We start from the raw sequence: 16,599 nt of genomic DNA on the forward strand, positions 1-16,599 counted from the left end.
CACTTGGAAGTGGTATTAGAGATGACATGTTGAACCAGTAGCCATAAAATTTGTTACTAAATAGTGCCCAATCTATTAAAAGCCTATTAATATGAAAATGCATTAATTCTGCTAGTCATTTCTGTTGCGCATGCATCTCCTGTAGGGACATTGCTTCGTGGGTGATACTGGTGGTAGGGGGATGGTTGGAGGTCTTTTCCAACCTTAATGGTTCTGTGATTCCATGCTTCCCTTGCCTTACTGTAGTTAGATGTAGTTCCATTGCCCTTCCTGGGCTGCAGTCAGGCTTCCCTGTAGCAGGCAGAGCCTGCAGGTTGTGTTGTTTTGTCTCTGCAGGCTGGAGGCCAGCCAGGCAGACAGAACTGATAAAAGCTTCCACCTAGGACTGCCTCTGGGCAGCAGCTTTGCTTGAGAGCAAATCAGATATGTGGTAGAACAAGATTCCTATTGAAGCTAAAAGAGGCTGGAGTAAATGCAGTTGTTGCCACTGCTCTGTACGCTCTCCTTTTACTTAAAAATGGCATGCTTGTGTTCTTTATCCAGGAGTACTTTTTTTTTAAACCAAGTTAAGTGTATTTAAGCTCTTAGCCACAAGAATGCATGAATTTAAAAGCTAGTAAACCTAGTTCACAGATATATAAATGGCATTTTGATTAACTTGCTGTATGTAGTTCTTAACTTCCAAATGAAAAACACCACTGAACTTGGTGTTATTTCTTCCTGTCTCTTAAACTGAAAGCACTTCCCTCATTATAGCTGTGGCAATTCTGACATATAAATAACACAACATATGCATATAAAGGTAGTTAAAATTTGTTTAATGCTTTGGATACAAGCTGCTTAAAAGTTTGGGAATCACTCAGATTGTTTCCTTTTTCCATCCATTCTGCTTATACCTGTAGGAGCACAAATCTTGTCAAGTCTAAACCAAAAAATGACCCAAATATGACAGGGTTGCTCAAAGGTTTTCACAAATGCAATTTTCTGCAGATCTAAATGTGCCTGATTTAAAAAAAAAAATAAAAAATCACACAAACTAATGTGAACTGTAGGTAACAAAATAATCCGTAAACTCATGTGCACACAGGCAAAAGACCTGTAAAATGGAAGTGAAAAGAAAAAGATAGGGAAGTAATTTCAACAGTGTACTTAAAAAGCAGTGATGTGTATTACCACAGTGGTAGTGTAGAAACAGAGAGGTGTATGGATACGGTTTATCAATCTGAAACAACTGAGGTGGTATCGGTAGCTATTTGTTGTTTGTTTTAATATTTAGAACATAAATTAGCTGGGCTTTGTTGGTCCAAAAATTGCTTAGTGTCAGCAGAGGACTTAGACCTCCTTGTCAATCAACTCCTGTGTAGTAAAACAAACCTACCTGCTCAAAACCAAACCTACCTGCTCAGTGGACTTACCTCTGTCTCTGCTCCCTCAACCTGCTTGCTTGCTAGCACCAGTGTTTAAAACCTGAGCAAGTTTTCTTCACCCTCCTGACCAGGAGTACCCCTGTGTGCTCGGCATAGAACAGCTTAACAGATGTAATACTCAAAAAGCGAGTGCAGAACAGGAGAATGGAAATGCATTTACCTTTCTGGCCTGCATATGGACACCTTAACCTGTGACCATCTTGGTTAGCACAAATTTGGTCTCTGGTCACCGTGTGAGAAGACTGTCCTAGACAGACGCTTGTTTTTTAGCTGTTATTGCACAGGAAGGAGAGAACAACAAAAACAGCAGTTGAAGGTACAAAGAATGTAACTGTTTGAGAGGGACCTGCATACTAACATCATTGATTTTTTTTTTTTTTTTTTTAAAGTAGATGAGCTGTAATATTGGCTTGCATTAGCAAACATTGTTTTTCTGCATGTTGCCTCTTTAGAGCATTGCAGGTTGTACTATGACACTCTAAAGCAACTATTCTTAGTGCTGATCCACTGATCAGAGAATTTCTTGCCAGAAAGACCACTGCAACATTCAAATTGAGGTATCACTTTTCCCTCTATCTGTCTTTCCCTTAGCCTTTACTTCATGTACGGGACAACTTCATTGCCTGAAAGTTAAGTCTTAAATTTGTTAAATCTTGTTACACTGCTGCAGTAACAATCAAAGCTATGAAGTCAGTTTCAAGATAGCAATGCTGTTATACACAACATTAACAGCATAATGGCATCAAGTTCAAAAATGCTAGCGTATTTTTTGAAATGTTTTTACTCCATGTGAACCTTTACTTAACAACAGGAGCACTCTGCATTATCGATGAGATCAATAAGAATTGATCATAAGAAAGGGCTGCAGTGTCATTCTTACTGAATTTTGTATAAACAGATTCCTGTAAGCTACAACTACTACTTATACCAAGAAAAAAAAGTATTGTTTAAAGAGGCCTATGCCAAAGACACTGCTTTCCTTTCTCTGAAACCCAAACCTTGAAATTCTTGAAGACACCTCCTTGTGCTCTCTTGAATGAGAGAAATCACATAGGCTAGAAATTCTTGCCATGCTGTTGTAGTACTAAAACAAGCATAATCCTGTTCTGCAAGCAAGTTTTTGCAGCTGTCAGAACTCAGAGTACCTTTCAGAAAGGCAGCGTGTTGGTCTCACACTCTGAAAGGAAGGAAAATGACTAAGCCAGCAGGCCAGTGGTATAGTGCAGGTCAGCTAAGTCCTACTGCATACTCTAGCCACTCTATCACCTCCTGTAAAATTAAATAATTGAGTAAAAATAAATTCTGATCAATAAATCCACTGAATATCTCTTTGAACTGATAAAGTACGCCTCCAAAGCACTCAGGGAAAAAAAAAATCCCCTATCTCTCAAAATGAGGGTGGGGGAGAAAAAAAGTACTAATGTTAGAGTGATCACATGAGATTGCAGTTAGAATGAAGTTCTTGTTTAATTTGGTTGGAACAGATCCAAAATATTTTCTATCAGAAAAATCGTGTGTTTTTGTTGCCAAGAAAATGCACTAATCCTTGCTGCAACAAGGGCAACCTTGTGTCTTTCTGACAGGGTGCTTTAGTGGTGGTTATGTTAGACTGCTTCCCTCCGCCTCTTGTTGTTTCCCCTTGCAGTTATAAATAGCACACACAAGGTGAGGGAAAAATACAAAACAAGTTTATTAAAGTCTAACATAAAACACTTCAGGCTGAATATGTACAACTCCCTTCCCAGGTGATTATAAAATTGAGAGTTGAGCTATATACAAATAACAGAGGAGAAAATGTATATACATGAAAGATACTTTAAAAATAATTTAACCCAAAATCAGTCATTAGTCTTTATCTTAATTCTGCAAGGCTTATTGACAGCCTCTCCAAGATCACAGCCCTGATGTCCTTGACATGGGACTTGTCCGTATTCAATTTTCTTGAAATACATGATTTTAGGAAAGTTGTCATGCTTTGTGCCCACATATAGACACAAATTCAGATGTAAGTGCCATACAAGGAGTTATTCTAACACAAATATTTCAAAACAGCCAATTCAGAAACTTAGAGATGTAGATAATCTATTCAGGCAAAACTTGCACCCACTTCAGTGCAAAATTGACTGAAACAGTACTGAAACAATGGTGTTGCTGAGATAAATCATGGCATTCTCTCTAAATTACTGTTAATGGAATTATTAATATGTCCTATTTCGTTTTGCAAGTAGTTTTCAAGATTGAAAATTCTCCATAAAAAACAATTCCATGCTTTCTATTAACCCCTTAAAGAAATTACCAATACTGTTAGAAACCTTGCACCTCCAAAAAGAACTTGGAATCCTTAAGCCTATGATTTAATGTGCAGCTGATTTCCATGCATCTATCAGCAAAAGGTACAGTGCAGACCTGCTTCTTCAGGCCTTACAGCACTCAGCATGAACATTCCTACAAATTTAATATATATATATTTAATATCTATATATACTTAAAATCTATATTCTAGTAAATGAATACAGTTAATAGAGATCATACCTCAGCAGCTGAGATATCTTCACGAGAGATGAGGGTAAGGATTGAGACTCTCAGATGAGAACTGAAGAGTGCAGGTCACTAAATTATTGCTCCAAGACAAAACTACAAGCCTGTGTGTTCTACTAAGAAAGGTTAAAATTGTTGTCTTGTAAAAAATAATGATTATCTTCTTGTCTATAAAGAAAACTAAATGACTAATAAAGAAAGCGTTACTGTTTTTAAATATCTAAACAAATCCTGTATAAATCTAAGTACTGTTCTTTAAAAAAGTCTGAAAATCTAAGAATACAGTATTAAGCTATAATCTCAGAAATATAAAAACAGTCCAAACTAACATTATTATGGAATGTGTTTCCTATGTAGGAATGTGTGTTGTTTTGTTTTTTTTTTTTTCTAGCGCTATTTCTCTCTTGCTGTCTTTTATCCTGGATATATTAACCTTCACATGCTGTTCTTCACAAAACAGCAGAGTCTCATTAGCTTATCTTCCCAAGTTGGTTAAACATTAAACGTACCAGTTGTACATCTTTGTTCTTTTTTTCAGCACTCATGACTAAGTCTATGTCTATCCCAAGACTTCTGCTCTATTTTCAGAAAGAGAAAGTAAAGAGGAGCCCTAGGACAAGCTACACAGCTCACTTTTGTTAACGCAGGGTCAAGAAATTTGCCATTTGTCAGTGCCAGCAAGCTAAGGAATCTTTCATCTACTCCATCAACAACAGAAACCTGAAAAAAAGGGGAGGCGGGGGGCAATGCCAAACAAGAAAATCTGAGAACTTCATCTATTGTCCTTTGCTAGTGTTATGAAGGACATCAGCTGTTCATAAATGCTGTGCTATGAATAAGCAAGGAAAATAAAGGTGAGGAAGATAGAGTAGTAACTAGCTTTGGTGGACAGTGAGAGATTAAGAATGTTCCTGGGGAACTCGACACTGCCCGTGGTAGCTTTTTATCAAACTAGCCATAATTAAAACGTAAAATATGATCAAGGAGCGGTTTTAAACATGCAGCCTACAAAGATGATCAACACAAAGAAGTGAAAGATCTATTACCTCACAAGCATAAACACGTAGAAATTAAAATAAAATGATAGTCATGCTCAGGAGTCAAGGGACCATTTGCAGAATCTTTAAATGAAGTCCTCCAAGAAGTTTTTCACAAGGCTTTTTAATTAAGGTGCAGATTAATTATTACTCCATGTAGAACAGAATCAGTTAAGAGGTATCTCCTATGCCCTTTGACTTATCAGTGTCTAGACACAAGGCATCAGTGGGAATAAAATGCTAGCACCAAGTAAATAACCAACAAATAATATCTTTAAATGTCTTGTTGGTACAGAATATGATTGTTTCTCACTATTTGATGATTACTTAGATAATGCTTACATTATGCTAATGGCACAAACTGGCAAAACGGAGCATAAAAGCATTCCTACTGTCAAGTAATATTTAACTAATGACCCTACCAGGACACTATGAATGTTGTTTTTTAAAATTTAAATTGCTAGTAGTAAAACATACCTTTACAAAGGTCTTGCTAGATACCAATTGTGTGCAGTTACACTGGACAAACGATGTGAGAGGTAAAGCAATACATAAATACTTCAATTAAAATAAATCAGTCATACTCTAATAAACCCATGCCTGGAAAAAAAATTAATCTGCTCTGTTGTACTCTTCTTAATGCCCCCTCAGGGGGGGCATTATTCATTCATCTAGTATTTTCACAGTGAAGGGCAGTGTTTGTTTCTTCTTTTGTACTTACTGTCACAGAAATGATAATTATGAAGCTATGGTTCACGCCTCACAATTAAGTCAATGTGTCTTTTTGTCTCATCTACAATGTGCACGTTCCAGCTCTTCTGTTTAGCAAACGCTGCTGTTTGTGCCAAACCCAGGATGTTTCAGAGATGTGAAAAACAAATCTGGGACAAGATACAACAATGCTAGATTCACTTTAAAAAAAAAAAAAGAGTGACTTGGAAAGAATACGCAGCAGTATCTATGCCATTAGAGCCCTCTGACTTGCCATGCTAAAGAACCTCCCCTTACTTGCCTTGTCAGGGACATTACACCAAGCTCACTTTCCCTCTGGTCAGACTGAATTGAAGACAGGCTGCTTCTGGCTGACAGCAGTAATTCTTTGACAGGGCCTCGCCAGAGCACTGCCCTGCCTTCCGCCACGTACACTGTATCACCTCCGAATGCAGATGTACAAGCTCGTTAGCACAGTCAAATTCTGATTTTTCCCTCTAGAGCTCTGGATTGATATTCCTAAACTATCAAATATGGCTTAAAATGTTTGTTCTCAAATCACAGAATGGTTTGAGGCGAGAGGGGACCTCTGGAGACCCTTTGGTCCTACCCCCACGCTCAAACCAGGACACCCAGAGCAGGTTGCACAGGACCTTGTCTGGGCAGCTGTTAAAGGTCTCCCAGGATGGAGCCTCCATGGCCTCTCTTGCAACCTGCTCCGGTGCTCAGATGACACTGTCACACCTCAGATCAGCAGGAACATAGAAAATGATCTCCACAAATGCGTTAACATACTTAACAGAGAATTCTTAAGGCAGGTGTTGCTGAAAAGGAATTGTCTCCTGGAAATCAGTGTTAATTACAAATAGAGATTTGATTGTAGATTAGCACAATTTCAACCAAAAAAAAAAAAAAAAGAGGAAAGACAGCACTGTACAATGGAAATGCCTTACGAGGATTTTTACATAGAAGAAAAAAAAAAAAGAACAAGTCCAATTCAAAAACTGTGACTGCTTGATTATGTTCATCTTTAACAAACGTATGCGAGTTCACTGCTGGATTACCTTGTGGCTCTGTTCTGCGCTGTCAGTATAACTGCTGCAAGAAAATAAACTGAGGTTCTGAATATCCAGTCACAGCGGATCTTAGCAATGTCTCTGACGAAGGAGACTGACTGCCCGTCACAGGAAGCAGCATCTGATGGTCTTCAGTCCCAATGGGAAGGGGAAGCGGTAAAGACATCTCGGAGGGCTTCACATCTATGGACTCTGACAAAGGACTTTTCTGACTCTGAATGGATTCTTGTTCATTGAAAGAATTATCGAGTGTATTAGAATCAGGGGGAGTTTCGGATCCTGGGAAAAGAAAAAAAAGAAAAAAAAGAAAAAAAAGAAAAAAAAGAAAAAAAAGAAAAAAAAGAAAAAAAAGAAAAAAACGTTTTTCCAAGCATTTATTTTATTCCCCCAGCAATTAATGTAAGGGAAAATTTTGCAAATAATACAAGAATTGCTGCTAGAAAGAACCAAGCAAGACTTGTTCTCAGAAAACGTGGACTAACTGCTACCAGAAATCTTGCTACAGATTGCACAACTCAACAAGAAGGAAAGACAGCACAAGTGTCTTTACATGGAAGAATTAAAATGACCAAATCCAATGTGAAAAATTAAAGTGCTTGAATGATTATTTAGATCTTACCAAGACATTCAAATTCCCTACAGATTATCCTGTTGAGGACATCGTATGAACTATCCTCATGTGTGTCTCATACCATCCCTCTTAAGTCGCCATGTCTCTTGGAAACCATCTGAAGGAATGTTCAAAAGCTTCTACGCAAATTCTGCAGATTCCCTTTCAACTGACTGCCCAAACAAGCACGGGGCGTGTCAAAGACTGCCCGGGCAGTTGTGCTATCAGTACCTTCAATGTGCAGTGACACCAAAACAAGCTGTAAACAGAGTGTGAAAACTGAGAATCACATCCTCTGCTTCCTGTGACGTGACAAATAGACAGATGATGAATTCTAACTTGATCTCTGCTTGGCATGGTACAGAAGATAACAAATCCTTAACACAGTGAACAAAGGAGCTTTGGAGAAAATGCACTTATGAAGGTTTCCTTGAGATTTTCCATCCCCAAAAACCTAAGAACCACAGCCACATAGTGCTCAGCCCTCTCCTCGCTCACTGCTGCTCTCGCCGCACATTTGCTTCCACCCCCTTCTGCATTAACACCTTCCTAAACGGGGCTTCACGGAGACTTTGACCTTCAAAGCTGCCTCCGCATGTGACTCTTGTTTTCTCAGCCTCTCCCTCGCCAGGCCAGACATACACAGACACCGATTATTCCATTTTTCATACGACAGAGGCTAGGGAATTAGGACAAATACACTTAAGGATGGACAGATAATGAGGTATGTGGAGCCAGTGTTGAAAGAGACTGGTTCCGTTCTCTGAAACATGTCCTGGGTTTTGCACCATAACCAAGTAATATGTCACATTTCTTCCTAGTCAAAATCTATGCAGAGCAGGATTTGAATGTATTTTAAGTCTTTTTAGGGCAGTATTTGCAGCAGAGAACATTTTGCTGGCTGCCTGGTACTGTGTTATTGCTAATCCAGCTCAGACCTGGATTAACATTGACTATACTGTTGCATTAAAAATACTGGGTCCTTCTAGAAGGAAACTAATTCTTGTAACCAGTATGCCTTCTTCATTCACATTATTACCCTAATACGGACAGATTCCAAAAAGAGACTCAGATGAAAGAAAAAGTTACCTACAACTCGGGCCATGCCTTAATGTGGAAAGCTCTCACAATTTACGAGGACAAGAAAGGAAACATTCACATACAGAAATTCTTGTCAGCAGCAATCTACTTTTCCGTTGGTCAAGATGTGCTTGCTATAGCAATGCAAATTGCTTGAAAATTTGTCTTGAATTTACTTTAAAGCATATCCTTTAGGCTTTAAAAGGTTTGGGTACCTCTAAAGTAGATGCTTTTAGCACTAAGGTGAGCTACCATCCAAAAATCTTCTAAATGTAGAAAAATTTCTAAAATTAAAGTTTTCTCAATTTAGGCCAGTTCGAGAAAAAAACAAAAACAAAACAAAACACAAACAAACAAACAAAAAACAATAACGTTATTTGACATGAAGTGAAAACAGTTATGAAGTTTCTTAACCTCTCTTTGCACAAGGAGCTCACCTGTGTGAACTTTCGTTTTGTGCTTCTTAAGATTTTTTATATCAGTGTAAGAATTTCCACACATTTCGCAGATAAATGGTCTTTCACCTGAAAAAAAAATGGGTTTGGCAGTTAGAATAATCTTGAAATTAAAAGAAAACACAGTTGCAGATGTAGAACAATGGATTTTAGAGTTATATTTTAATATACAGTTTGTAACTGTAAGGTATTTTGTCTGTCTGTATTTAGAATATTTTTTTTCCAGAACAGTAGATTAAAACAAAGCAAAAAGCAAAAAGCCCATGTGTTTGAAGTAAAACCATGATCATACATCAACACCTACACTGTTACACACAGAAATTAGTCTGAAAAATTACATTAAAATAATAATAAAAAAATCATATAAAAAAAAACATTAAAAAATCAATTAAAAATCATAGATATTTTCTTTACATTATTTTCACACAGAGATACATAGATTAAGAAACTCTGCTACTTTCAAGTAGAGCACAATGTGGTATATTTTAAGGGCAAAAAGGTAAAAGTAGAATATTATTTATTGTGCAGGAAGCAGCCTGTCTGGAAACTGACCTGTATGGGACCGAAAATGTTTATTGAGCTCTCCAGAGGAAATAAAACTCTTTCCACAAATGCCACAGATATATGGCTTCTCTCCTAAAGGAAACACAAAGTTTATTTCATTATATTAACCATAATACACATATAGAACAAGTTAAAATAAAACAGAGGTAACATCCAGTGGGAGAAATAGCTCCCTAAAGTGAAGTCAAAGGGAAAAAACATGAAAAAGAAGCTGGATGGACACCAGAAGTCACTCCCAGATATCCCAGGGCAGAGATTTCCTCTGTCTCCCCTTACCTGTGTGTTTTCGGGAATGGGTGATGAGAGAACTTGAGACAGCAAAGGCTTTTCCGCAGGTGTCACACACGTAGGGCTTCTCCCCTGTGTGGCGACGCACGTGGTAGGTGAGGGTGCTCGCCTGAGCAAACCGCTGACCACAGCGGTCGCAGACGTAGGGCTTCTCGCCACTGTGCTTCCTGCGAAAGAACAGACAGTGGTGATCAGGGCAGGAAGGGAAGCAGCACACACGGTTAGGTGACTTTCCTCAACTCTCCCCTGCCTTCTCCAAAGCTCCTTGTGTTACTGTTCTGTGAGCCACAAAACTCATCAACTGGGAGCTGATTTGGAGTTAGCAGTTTCTCATGGAGTAAAATTCACTGTCTGTTTGCTTGGGGAATTTGTGCATCAGTGATTTCACGGCAGCTGAATCAAACTATGGGCCCCGTGCATGTAACATTCACCCTGAGAACTCAGCAAGTGTTGCATTACAGCGCACAGAGATAAAACGATGGTTCTGAACAAGGGAATGTGATTTGTGCTCCTGCCAGAAAATGCAACATGCCAGCTGCTGTGCGCAGGGAGACCGGTTCTGTTTCACTTCCTGTCAAGGACTGCTTTTGTCTCCAGGTACTTCAAAGAGTTTAAAACAAACAACCGTCATTGCCATAAGGATGCCAGTACGTATGTTGTGCCATTCATAAACTGCTCCCTCCCTAACAAGGGAGGACACAGACGTACGCATTCTGTTAGTGTGATGTGAGACAGGACCCAAGACAGAAGGATTAAGAAACGATCAAATTATGTGACTGTGTAAGTCCTGCTCACAGCACAGAAAATTATTCTGTTTAAATAAACACGTGGATAAACATCTGCAGGGTCTCACTTCTCCCTACCTGGCGTGAATCTTCAGGTTGCTCGAAGTCGCGAACTGCAGGTTGCACACGTCGCACTTGTACGGCTTCTCTTCGCCGTGGTGCATGCGGCTGTGGAACACCAACTGGCACTTCTGGGCAAAGCCTTTGTCGCACAGCTCACATTTGTATGGCTTCTCCCCTGGTAAAAAAACAAACCTCTTGTACTCTCTGGATTTACGTAAGCAAGCTTTCCAATCCATTACCTGGCCAAGGCTCGAGTGTCTCTTCTAGTAGGTCTTACAAACAACATCTCGTAGCATCCGGCGTTCAGCCCGCTGAGGTGTAACGTGCCAGCAGCACAGCGCACAACAGGCCATTTCTGGCATATTACCATTTGAAAACAAAAGGGAATAATTCATGGTTTTAATAATGCCATTTCCCCTCCCTCCCCATTACTTTCTGAAAGCTACTACTACTTTTTCAGACTTTGTGCTGGTCATGTTTATTCAGAATTCTAAGTATCTGAGATGATCAGCCAGTAAATCACCTGCTTCCTTGCCTCTCAAACAACAAGAGGTCTCCAGTGCTCTCTAACTTCTCACTAGTGTCTGCTGCAGAACACTACAGGTACCTCTCTGACTGCCTGTGGTTTCTCCGTGGTCAGTGCAGTCTCATCAAAGGGCTGTGCAACGCCACAGACTCAGATGGCAGCATGAGAGCGCCTCTGCACAGCCAAACTGGGGACTTGACAATTCCTAAGCACAACGTGTACTTAAAGCTTCGGAAATAAAAGCACCAGGCAGCTAACCTGCCAGCTAGGAGCAGCAAACTGGCCCTGAATACTGCTCATGAGTTTCACCTTGCGTATGAATCTTTAGTGAGTCAGTGGCTGACGATATTTGAAGTTCTCTCCCTTGGTCACTGAACGGGAATGGTGTTCTCCTGCAGCTGTACCTCAGGACCTCCTACTGGAGGCTTTGCATCCTACTCCTCTTCTGCATCCTCACAGCTTCCTGGAGAGAGCTCCACGGCTGACCTCTGCTCACAGTTTTCCAAAGGGAAAAAGAGCAAAAGGAACCATTTTTAAAAAGTCTCTCACTGTTACGTCAGAATTCGGAATGCCAGCCACAAAAGGAAGAAAACTTTGCAAACAACGACCCTCTGCTGCTCACTGGGTTTAGCACAGCAGCAAAGGTGAGAGCAGAACAGCTACGCTGGATCAAATTGAAGACAGAACTAATCCAGTAGCAAGCCTTCCTTGTCTAGGGACGGGCATAAAAATAGACAAAGAAGACTTGTGCTTCTCCCCAGTGTCTTCCCAGGCTCCAGCAACTTGCTGTTCATAATCTTTCCAGGTTGAATGCGTTGTCTTAACGTTAAAGTGTTCATAAATGATTTTTCTTTGATGCTTTCTCTTGCAGCTCTTGCTACAACACAGATTTCTAGTAAAGTTACTGAATGAAGAGAACATCACACCGTTCAGCCATACATTTTACTAACTAAAATCCCAAACGGTGTAATTTAGCCACCTCCACTAACTTTTTTTTTTTTTTTTTTTTGAAGATCCCCACGCGAGAAGCTACCTACGTGAACCAAGAATGTATTTCTGTCTTTTTCCACCATTGTTATCAAACCTATATTAGGATTTCATGTTAAAAAAAAAAATAAAAATCAACAGAAATTCTGGTATCGAGTACCAAGAGCCTTTCACGCTCTGCTGGCGGTGGTTTCTGGCACTGCACTCCAGTTAATGTCCCTGCAGAGTTAAAGGGTGCCAGCCTTTGGAATCTTTGCAAAGATCAAGGTGCTCTGACAAATAAAGTCCCCTTCTAGCTACTTAAAACTGAAACTATGGTTTTGTACTGAAAAAATGTCAAAACACTTTATGCTGCCAGGATATAGACGCTATTGCCACAGTACCAAGAGCAGACAAAACCTCCAGAGGAACAACTCAGAACACAAAGATCTCTTTAGTCCCATGCTGCTATCGCAGATCTCCAGTCCATGGAGACAAACCAACAGCTTACCTGTGTGAGTTCTTACATGGGTTTTCAGCTGGTTGCACTGCGTGAACGCCTTCCCACAGAGCTGGCACACGTAGGGTTTCACTCCTTTGTGTATCCTCATGTGCCGGCGGAGGCTGCTGGCTTCTGAGAAGACTTTCCCACACGTGTTGCACACCGGTTTGGCTTTGGAGTACTTCTGGTCAAGTTCCTCTCCTGAACTTTCCAGCTGGTAAGTGTTCTTTTCGTTGGCTATATTGGACATGCAGTGCTCCTTCAGCGCACAGTTCTGCTGAGCCTTCCCCCGTTTTTGTTTGGCTGCAATAGTCTGAACTAAAATATCTTGGGCTGCCAGCGTTTCGCTTTCCACCACGGCTGCCAACTGGAGTTCGGAGTTATCGCTGCCTTGGGCAGCCTGCTCTGTTATCTGCGTGGCCAGCTTATTTGCATCTAAAAACATTTCAATCGATGCGTTCTCAGTCACGTCAGTCTGGTACTGTATTGATTTACTCTGTACGCTTTTGGGGGAGCTGAAATTCTTCTTTCGCTTTTTGGTCTGAGCGGATTTCTTTTCTAAAGCTGTTTTCTTTGCTTGTGGCTGAACCAACTCTGCAGGAGGAGCGTCTGCTTTCTCCCGATTGTTGTAATCTCGGAGAGTCAGAAGGCAAGTCTGCTGATTCATTTCAATGTTTCCAGTGATACTAGACGTCTCTGTAGAAGAGGGATTAGCAATAAAAGCAAAGTCTTCCATCTTTATTTTGCATTTAGTCACCACTTCTTCTACTTTGAGATAGTCGGCAGCCTGGTGAATTTCTTTAACATTCCAGCTGCAAGGAAACAAGATTTACGTGACAATATTCTGGACAAAGCAGTAATTTGTTCTGTACCAACTCTATTAACACAGACAGCACAACTACAGAGAAGTTACACAGCAAAACCTAATCTTGTGTCCATAAGACACCAATAAGATAATTCTTCTCCAACTGACAGCCCGTGCCTAGTGGAGTCTGCAGCTCCACAGAACTGAAAATGTTATTTTTGTTTACATGCCTTTTGTAGAATTTTAATTCTGACTGTAAGGTGGTGAGACCGGACTTTGGTTTGTCTGTCCAAAATGCTCAGAAGTCATAACACAAAGGGATAAAACACTGGAGAATAAAATGCTACAATTATTATCCTTTCTGCCAAAAATCATAAGTAATTCACAAGCAGCATATTCACCCCAGCAATTCTGCAAAGCAGCTATTAACCTCGTTTTATAAAATGACTTGCACACATTTTTTATTCTGTATGAACTACACACAGACTGCATCAACACCAAAGAAATCCTCGTTTAAGTTACTACACACTATTTTTCAGTTATATTTTTCAGTATCCTATATTTCAACACAGGCCTTGATGATTTAGAAAAAAAAAAGCATCCAAAAACGGTAGCAACAAGTACCAGTAACAATCTGTGGATTTCTGGCACTTTAACTAAAGATGAACAGTAAACAACAACATTCTGCCTGTCTATTTCACAGCAAACTAACTAAATCATCCGACAACAGGCAGCTAGCCAAAATTATTCTCTGTCCATGTGTAAAACTGGCTCAGTAGCTTGTATGCCACTAGCACGGAGCTCTAGGTAAACCCTCCGGGGTTCACACATGCCCCTGCCGTCACAGAAGACAACGGGGGCTGCAGCAGGGATACATAGCAGGCTGACAGGTACACGCCAGCAGAGCCCCAGGTGTTACACAAACAGCTCTCCCTGGGTAAGAGCAGCACGGTCACAGCCCACTTCTTTCAGAGATCCCAGCCGCTCCGAACGAACCCAGAGACTTGCAAAGCCTGAGGCACTAACTTTGAGGCACTGCTGTGGGAGTTGCTCTATTAGCATTAAAACTTGTAGCGAAGTTAGAGACAGAAACAACATCGAAAGGACCACCCAGGCTTTTAAAATTCTCAGTCTGAGTTTCCAGACATCAGCAGCAACAAAGTTTTTTTTTTTCCGGATGCATTTGACACCAGACATTGCAACAGGAGTTACACTTCTGGGCTAAGTGCCTCTGAGTAGTCACAGCTAACTGAGCCACGCCTCTTTCTTTTCCCTGAGAGAGCAGCACCGCAAGGAACCCTCCCTGTACACAAAGTAGCAACATGCACAAAAACCCCTCCGAGAGGGGGAAAACAAGTATAGTTTCTGTGTGTTGACTGAAAAAAGGGCTCTTACAATCCAACTTCGGGAAGAATGGAGCTATCCCTCCCACTCCCAGTAACCACACAGGATTTTTAATCCTTCCTGATCCTGACAGAAAGGTTCAAGAAACTGCACCTATCAGCAAAATATCTGACAACATACTTTTGTTTTGGGACTTGGATGTCATGTGCTACCCTGAAGCATGCAAACAGAAGATCTTCAATGGTTTGTATGCATCACATCCACTACTGTGCTCCTCCCAGATGTGTTACACCCAACAAAAAGCCCAGCACTGCCTCAACACGGTTTGTTTCCCTATTTTCTATCCGCACGCGTTACCTGTCAAGGTTCAAGTTCCCCGTGTAAATAAACTCCAGGAGCTTTTGGAACCCATCGGCCTTGACTTGCGTCTGATCCAAGACCACGTTGTTGTCCGAGGCGTCCCGGTAGAAGGCCCCGAAGTACTCGCTGAAGGAAGCCAGCACATTTCGGTGCGCCTTGAACTGGAACTCGCCGATGACGACGGTGCAGTCGCAGAGGAAGCCGGCTTCGCGCTGCTTGTTCAGCCTCTCCAGCAGGTGCTCGCAGTGATGGGCGTACTGCATCCTGCCAGCAGCCTCTCCTCCGTCCTAGGAAAGCGAAGCAGCCCCGTTACACACCGGATTTCACTTTTTTTCCCCCCCCTTCCCTCAAAATAAAGTTAATGCTGACAGACACCCCAGCTCTGACCCCTCCCCCCCCGTGAGCCGCCTCCCTCACGGGGCCTCCCTCAGGGCCGCGGGGAGCCCCCGGCCGCCGGGGCAGGACCCGGGGAGCACCGGAGGACAACGGGGAGCGGCCGGGCCGCAACCTCCAAGGACCGGGCCTCTCCTCAGCCCTTCCCCGGTGCCCCCCGGGTCCCGCCGGGCCGGGCCGGGCCCGCCTCAGCCGCTCCCCCCCGGGTCCGTCCCTGAGGCGGCGGCGCCTCGCGCACCTGCGGCGGGACGAGCGGGAGGAAGCGGCGGCGCCTCCGCCTCAGGCCGCCATGTTGTGCCGCCGCCGCTTCCCTCACGCCACTTCCGGTGCTCCCGGGACCGCCGGGGACCGGAGAAGGGCACGGGGAGGCTGCGGGGGGAGCGGGGACTCGGCGGGCAACGCCCGGAGGGGAACGGGGCGGGACGGGCCGCGGAACGACCGCTGGGAGGGGCGGGGAGGAGAGGACTACAGCTCCCGTGATGCACCGCGGCGCGGTTGTGCTGGGGTGTAGGGTGCTAGGGAGCGGTGCATGCTGGGGGATGTAGTCCCGCTGGGACTGAAGGCTCTGACATCTCTCCGTGTTGGTGCTTGCAGTTCAAAGTAATTCGGGGCGCCGGCTCAGCAGCGCTGGCGGACTTCGATTGCTTTCTAGCACGACGTCGAGAAATATATAGGGGAAGAAAAAAAAAGGGCGAGCCACCCGCCGGTGTTTCCGCCCGGTTTCGAACCGGGGACCTTTCGCGTGTTAGGCGAACGTGATAACCACTACACTACGGAAACCCCGCTCGGCAGCGAGTTCTACGGCCAGCCCCCTCATGGTGCTCACCTCACAGCAGGCTGCGGCCTCCCCCCCAGAATCCCAAAATCATTAGGGTTGAAAAGCCCTAAAATCACCTGGTCCAACCACCCCCTACCACCGTCACCCTCTGAGCCGTGTCCCCAAGCACCACCCCCAGGGACAGTGACTGCCCGCTGCCCCATCTGCCACAGGCAGCCTCAGCGGGGCTGTGGAAATAAACAGGTTGTTTGTGTTCCTAACGGCAGTGCTGCGGGTTTGTGGTGCCTTTCT

The 16,599-nt window shown here is 42.6% G+C and overlaps 1 protein-coding gene across 2 annotated transcripts; it reads right to left on the reverse strand.

Annotated features, from left to right (window-relative positions):
- Positions 1-3,093: 3,093 nt before the first annotated feature.
- On the reverse strand, positions 3,094-15,822 carry MYNN (myoneurin). Of its 2 annotated transcripts, XM_084292344.1 has the most exons (9): positions 15,769-15,822; positions 15,135-15,424; positions 12,638-13,440; positions 10,650-10,809; positions 9,775-9,953; positions 9,487-9,570; positions 8,917-9,003; positions 8,695-8,763; positions 3,094-7,068 (listed from the first exon to the last, which is right to left on the reverse strand). In XM_084292344.1, exons 2-9 carry the CDS (start codon positions 15,398-15,400, stop codon positions 6,800-6,802), a joined length of 1,917 nt encoding a protein of 638 aa, XP_084148470.1. In that variant the 5' UTR covers positions 15,401-15,424; positions 15,769-15,822; the 3' UTR covers positions 3,094-6,799. The 2 variants fall into 2 exon arrangements, with proteins under 2 accessions (XP_084148470.1, XP_084148471.1); XM_084292345.1 differs by lacking the exon at positions 8,695-8,763.
- Between the last annotated feature and the right edge of the window lie 777 nt (positions 15,823-16,599).

Source organism: Netta rufina (genome assembly GCF_964035555.1).
Source record: "Netta rufina genome assembly, chromosome: 9".
NCBI classification, from domain to species: domain Eukaryota; kingdom Metazoa; phylum Chordata; class Aves; order Anseriformes; family Anatidae; genus Netta; species Netta rufina.

Excerpts from the sequence above, each read along its gene's own strand:
- MYNN (XM_084292344.1), bottom strand. The coding sequence starts at position 15,400 with ATGCAGTACGCCCATCACTGCGAGCACCTGCTGGAGAGGCTGAACAAG. Across the intron at positions 13,441-15,134 it reads GGGAACTTGAACCTTGACAG|CTGGAATGTTAAAGAAATTC; the intron begins GTAACGCGTGCG and ends GTTTCCTTGCAG. Across the intron at positions 9,004-9,486 it reads ACATTTTCGGTCCCATACAG|GTGAAAGACCATTTATCTGC; the intron begins GTCAGTTTCCAG and ends TTTTTTTTTCAG.